This window comes from Phyllobates terribilis, unplaced genomic scaffold (genome assembly GCF_046119375.1).
Source record: "Phyllobates terribilis strain yellow unplaced genomic scaffold, ASM4611937v1 Scaffold_5__5_contigs__length_657084704, whole genome shotgun sequence".
Taxonomy (NCBI): Eukaryota; Metazoa; Chordata; class Amphibia; order Anura; family Dendrobatidae; genus Phyllobates; species Phyllobates terribilis.
This window is the reverse complement of record NW_027362765.1, coordinates 183,972,066-183,978,065: the sequence shown is the minus strand read 5'-3', so window position 1 is coordinate 183,978,065 and position 6,000 is coordinate 183,972,066. Positions and strand designations below refer to the sequence as shown.

Here is a 6,000-nt window from a genome sequence, read left to right as displayed (position 1 = left end):
ACATTAGACTAATGTTGGACGAACCCACCGATATCTATTGGGTCAGCTGACAGTCTAATGTGTATGGGAGCATCAGCCGACTTTTTCGGGAGAGATGTTGATCGTGCATGTTTGATTTCGGACTTCTGATTGCATTGTTCTCCCAGAGATAAGTCGCTGGCCAACCAGTCAGTCGGTGGCTTTCTCATACACAGGAATAACTGAAATGGAAACAGTGCTGGAGAGAATAGAGTTCATTTTCTCCCCGCAGGATTAGGCTACATGCAGTCACCGGGCAGCATTATAACGTAATTTACCTGCGTATTAACCCCATGTCTGCAGGTTAATAGCGTTTTTTTTTCTGGTGAACGGTTCCATTTAATAAAGCCCCAGTGTTCAGTGTAAAAAATTGCAAGATTACTAATTTTTTTTTTTTTAATAATGATAATGATATAAAAAAAAAAATACACTGCCAAAAAATGTTAAACAATAGGTAATTTTCTGATGATACTAATTCTTTAAAGGGGTATTTCCACAATTTGAAAGTTATCCCTTACCCATACGATAAAGTATAACTTACTGATCGCTCTGGGTCCAAACACTGACACCCATGACGATAGCAGGAGAGCCCTGTCTTGAATGAAGCCAAGGTCCACACGCTCGGTCTCTGTTCCGTTTATTGTCTATGGGATGGCGGGAGAGACCCGAGCATAACGCTCAGCTATTTCAGGGACACTCAGTATAATGGCGGTCAGACCTCCAGCAATCAGTAAGTTATATAACTTTCCATTGTGGGTAACCCCTCTAACCTCCACAGAGGGATTTTAGAGTGACACAGTGGCCGCAATATAAAATGATAGAAAGCGAATGCCGAAAACGTAATTGTTATATGGTGATCAGTCACAACCTTGATCTGTTTTAGCTTTTGATGATGATCACCTTCTTTTCAACAGCTGTGTGTAGGTTCTCTAAAATGTTTCGATCCAGATAATTCTAGTTCTCTCACCGTGCAGAAATGCATTAATGATATTTATCTAATAATACATCACATGCATAAATGATTTATTATTACAGAGCACATAGACCATGGACCGCGAAGCTTGTGTAGGTAATAACTCTCAGTAGCCAGATCAATAGGGCATGCCGTGATCTGTAGTTCTATAGAAGCTATACAGTAACCAGTAATTTGGGCTTAAAAGAGCCCGCAAGTGGTTAAATGCAGTGGCAGCAGAGCCCTGCAGCTGGCTGCCCCCTCCTCCCCTGTGCTCTGCCAAGGGGCACATGATGCAACAAGCTGTAGACTCAGAGCAGGGCTTTGCACAACCTGGTGACACACCTCTGCATTCCTATTGGTTGCAGGCATCTGTAGGCTTTGTGCCATTGGTCAGTTCTTGATCCCATCCCCCTCCACATGGTAGTGAGTGTCAGGCATCTGCCTGTATACTGTAGTGGAGGGCCTCCCTCCTCCCTATGCTGGAGCACACTCCTACCACTCCCTCCCTTTTATTTCTCCCTCCACTCTTTTCCTTCTCTGCCTTGTTCATCAGGAAGTAGTTACAGACACAGCTGCAGTCACGTCTTCATTTGGATTTTCTTTTTATTTACCTTAAAATACTAAATACTTTAAGTTTTATTTCATTGGATTACCCTATGGGCAACTAATGGATATAAAGGCGATCATAATATCCAAGTAAAAACTACAGAGTTACTGTGCACTGTGGCGAGGGTTTACGGTACATCTGACCCTTTCTACTTATATCTGCAGCTGGACCCTGACATAAAATATCCATCCTAATTTGTGCCTCCTAACTCCAGATGTGGATTGTCAAAATACCACTTGTACACCCAAAGTCCTAACGGGGGTGAGATCATGCCCTGCTGCCACTTGTGAGGCTGTGGTGGCTGCAGATGTTGGCAGCACCAGATGCCAAGACCCCTCCTTCCAACCTAAGGCTGATTGCTCAGATAAAGAAGAGAAAACTGTCCTGTCTTCCGGTTGTGATCCCTGATCGTCTTCACTGAGGGCTTGTCTGCCCACCTCTGGCTTGTTAGATGATTCCTAATACTGGATTCTTCTAGACCTTCATGCAATTTGGATTATAAAGCATTTTACGTAGAAGCGTCTTCTTCTTGGCTTACCATCACATTTTTTCATCCTTGACTGCTAGTCTTGCTCTTTTTCCCTTTGCAGAACAGATTTCTTGTCCATTTCATTGTCACTGTCAAATTGTACCTGACTGCCCAGAAACTGTTCCAGTCCTTATTCTCGGTTGGGGGTTAAGGATTGTCAGATGTGAACCACCTAAGCCAAAGCACAGGGTGGGGGGAGTAAGGTGGAGGGTACCCTTCTGAATGCCTTTACAAGGTTTCTGGTGGTGGGTTTGCTGCAGGCATGGGTTCACCCTCCTGGGCAGATATGGGGAGAAAGAGGAAGAAGAGGAATCCTTTGAGATGAGCAGCCCTGGTGTCCTGATGGCCAATAGAAATGTAAGTGTCCATCCAGTACATTGTATATGATTATGCCATTATTTCCCTTAAAGATAATCTCGTCGTCTGGCCTTTACCAGCGATGACCCATGAAATCATACTGAAAATTAAATAAGGCGATGTTAAAAGTTGCAGTTAAGTTGTCAAAGCCGGTTTTACAAATTGTCGATGACTGAATCCTGCCTATGAATTATTAATTCATGTAATAGCCGCTGGTCTATAATGAATGATTTAACAGTCTAACGGCCTGGAAGCGTGCTTAATTGGTAGGTTTGTTTTCACCATTTTTGTCCTTGGATATAAACGTATATTTCTAATGTAAGAATAATAAATATTGAGAGTCCTCAGCAGCTTTAATGTCTAAATGAAAAGGTAATGAAAAATTGCAGGCTTTCCAGACTACTTAGGTCTCGTCACCAGGCACAGGCTAACACAATATCCGAAGAGTCCCATATTTAGAAACCAAAAGACACAGGAATACTGGCTCCCACAGTACAGAGATACCAAATTATTCCTGTATTAATAATGTGATGTCTTATCCTACCATAAAGGCGAGAACTAGCGACATTGCTGGTGAGCACGAAATCAACGTTGCCAAATTCTCTGGGTACGATTTAATCCATTGAGTTGTTAGGTAAATTTAGATTTCTAAATTTAGGTCTCCAAATCTCCACCAATCTCGGTGGTTGCAGATTAGCATCCGAAATATTATTTGATTTATAAGTATGAGAAATGTTTCATTTGGGGACAATCATAACAGATGTAGAAGATGAGAACTGGTTGTATCCTAGGAAATTTGTCGTTGTAAGGACTCGTGCAGTCGACCGTCAAAATCAGATGACTGCTATCTGTCGTTTTGAAGGATAGCACTCGTCCCCATGTTATTCAATGAGATTCTGCACATGTCCGATTTTTCACAGTATGCACAATTTGCCTCCGATAATCGGAACGCACTCGGCCGTTCAAGTCTATGGGTCAGTGAAAAAAATCGCACTCGGATGACATCTGACTCAATGGAGAAGAAGGAGAAACTTTTTATTTAAAATTTTCCAAATCCAAGAAAATCAGATCCGACTCTGATGAAACTCTGATCCAAGTCTAATCAGAGTGTGATTAGCATAATTAGACTGATTTTCTCGGATGAGAGAAAGACGGTTGTGTGACTCTACCCTAAATGGCCAACTTGGACCAATTTAATCTTCGTGATCTGTTTGATCAGAAATCTATAGTTTTGCATCATTACTATTAACTATTTTCTATATGGGACAGCGAACCTTGGGCAAAGTAAAAAACGAAAAAAAATTAAATACGTGGTGCTTTTTCTAATCCTGGTCTGATATAGCAGCGGGGTTCCATCTGTACGTAAACTTTATTTAGGTTAAACTGCTGTTACTATAGCAACCATTCTGGGAAATCCGCCAAGTTGAGTGTTGCTACATTTTACAGTTTTGTTACTTTGCCCTGGGCAATATTCATTGTAGGTGTAGAATAAAGGGAGCGTTCTTCCATGCATGGTAGCACTAGGACATACATATTCAAATGTCTCGGGCAGTTCCACCATCTGCATTGTGTGCACTCATTGCGCAAGAGTACAGAGGTTTATCCAGTTACTTGTAGAACAAAAATGTGTACACTAAGGACAGCAGAGGTTGGATCGTTTTAGGTTTGTTAGTTTATTTCTTTTTACATATGGATTCTTTGAGGTTTGGGCTCCTTGCCCTGCTGTTGCAGGGACTGGAGATGTTGGTCTTACCAGGAAAGTAAGGGTTAACATAATCCTGTCCATAGCTTTTCTTGGATCATGAGGTGGCTATAAAAGCTGAGTGAGAGGTGACTTCTGTTTGTGGGATGGATTTATCTGCCTTTAAAATCCACATTAATCCATAGGTTGACATTAGAGAATCTATAGAGTGACAGGTATGTGCAGATGTAAGAGGAGAATCCATGGAAGTTCTGCCTGATAAACTAACTTCTACAGGACTAGTATGATATTGGCCATATCACATTTTATATATTTTTTCCTCCCTTAAATTGCAAGAACCATGTCGTTGTTTAAAACATGATCCCATAGGAACACGACTATGCAAAGCTTGCAGTGCCACACGTTGTGTGTTCCATTGGCACTGGCATGCCTATAGTTGCATTTGCCATGTGATTGTAGATGATGACTGATGTCATTATCCTGTACCCAATAGCTATCAGTACAAAAATGAAGAATTCCTGCTAGGGGTTGGATAAGATTTAAAAATAATATTGTCACTCTTGTCTACTGACTTTGCTATTGCAGCTCAGCCCCATTCACCCGTCTAGGGCTAAGATGCATAACCAGCCTGGCATAAAGGATCCATGTAATTTATTAATGTCATAAAACTGTTCAAAGTTTAGCCATACCACTGAAATCACTGTCAGGGCTCGTGCACACGACCGATTATATTGGACGAATGCTGTCTATGGATTCCACGGATCGCACTCGTACCCATCTTATTCTATGATGCTGTGCATATGTCCAATTATTTCCCCGGATCAAGTGGTCGGAGGAAATAATTGGTAACATGTCCGATTTTGATTACGAGTGGCAGATCAAAATAGTCAATGCAACTCTATAGGTCCGTGGAAAACATCGGTCCGATTTTCAATGACATAATGAAGAGGATGGAGAAACTTCTTTTTATTCACTCCACCTCTGAGAAAAACTGATGCCACTCTGATCATACGCTGATCAAGCTCTGATCAGAATAATCGGACCATTTTTCTTGGATGAATAGAGAATGGTCGCGTGCACCTACCCTCAGATGAAGTGAGCAGCATTAACAATATATTAGATTGGAAGTGAACCAGCAGTTCTTGAAGTTGGAAGCAGGAAAACGTGGAAAGTATAAGAGAATCTGATCAGTTTTGAAAAGAGAAAAATTGTGGTGGCTTGATGACTGCGTCTGACTATTACCAAAATGACTGGTCTAAAGGGATGTTCCAGTATGAAGTGGTTAGTAATTATCAAAAGTAGTCCAACGGGAGTTAAGGCTCGCCTGTCTGGTCTGATCCCCGAGCAAAATTTACTGTAGCACAAATTTATGAAGAAATTAATTCTGGCATTGAAAAAGGGGTATCAAATCAGGCAGTACATCACAGCTTGCTGTGTAGCCACAAATCAGTCACAGTGTCCATGTTGACCCCTATTCAAAGCCAGTGGGCACTTGTTCATCAGAACTTGACTATGGAGCAATGGAAGTGGCCAGGTCTAATAAATCCCATTTTTTACATCATATGGACAGCAGGCTACTTTGCATTACTTACCTGTGTCATGAGATTGCACTACGGGAAGAAGGCAATGTTTTGCTGCAAACCATTAGCTTCATCTTTAGTTGTGTTCACACAATGCGGAAACGCTCACTATCAAAAACTGCATTGGACCTGGTGATCCATAAACTGTCCTGTTCCAGAATCACTGAATTTTGGAGATAATAGCTGTCTTACCCAAAAAACATGCTCCCGATTGTAGGCACTGGGTTTTACGGGTTAAGCAGCTGTTTCCAT

The 6,000-nt window shown here is 41.5% G+C and overlaps 1 protein-coding gene across 3 annotated transcripts in view; it reads left to right on the top strand.

Annotated features, from left to right (window-relative positions):
- The first annotated feature begins 1,448 nt into the window (after nucleotides 1–1,448).
- PLEKHH3 (pleckstrin homology, MyTH4 and FERM domain containing H3) overlaps nucleotides 1,449–6,000 on the top strand; it is an 81,375-nt gene continuing 76,823 nt past the window's right edge. The window contains exon 1 of one of the 3 annotated variants that reach the window (XM_073683592.1): nucleotides 1,449–2,466. In XM_073683592.1, the coding sequence (XP_073539693.1) occupies nucleotides 2,332–2,466 (135 nt within the window). In that variant the 5' untranslated portion in view covers nucleotides 1,449–2,331. The remainder of the gene's footprint in view (nucleotides 2,467–6,000) is intronic. The other 2 variants (XM_073683591.1, XM_073683593.1) reach the window with 2 other exon arrangements.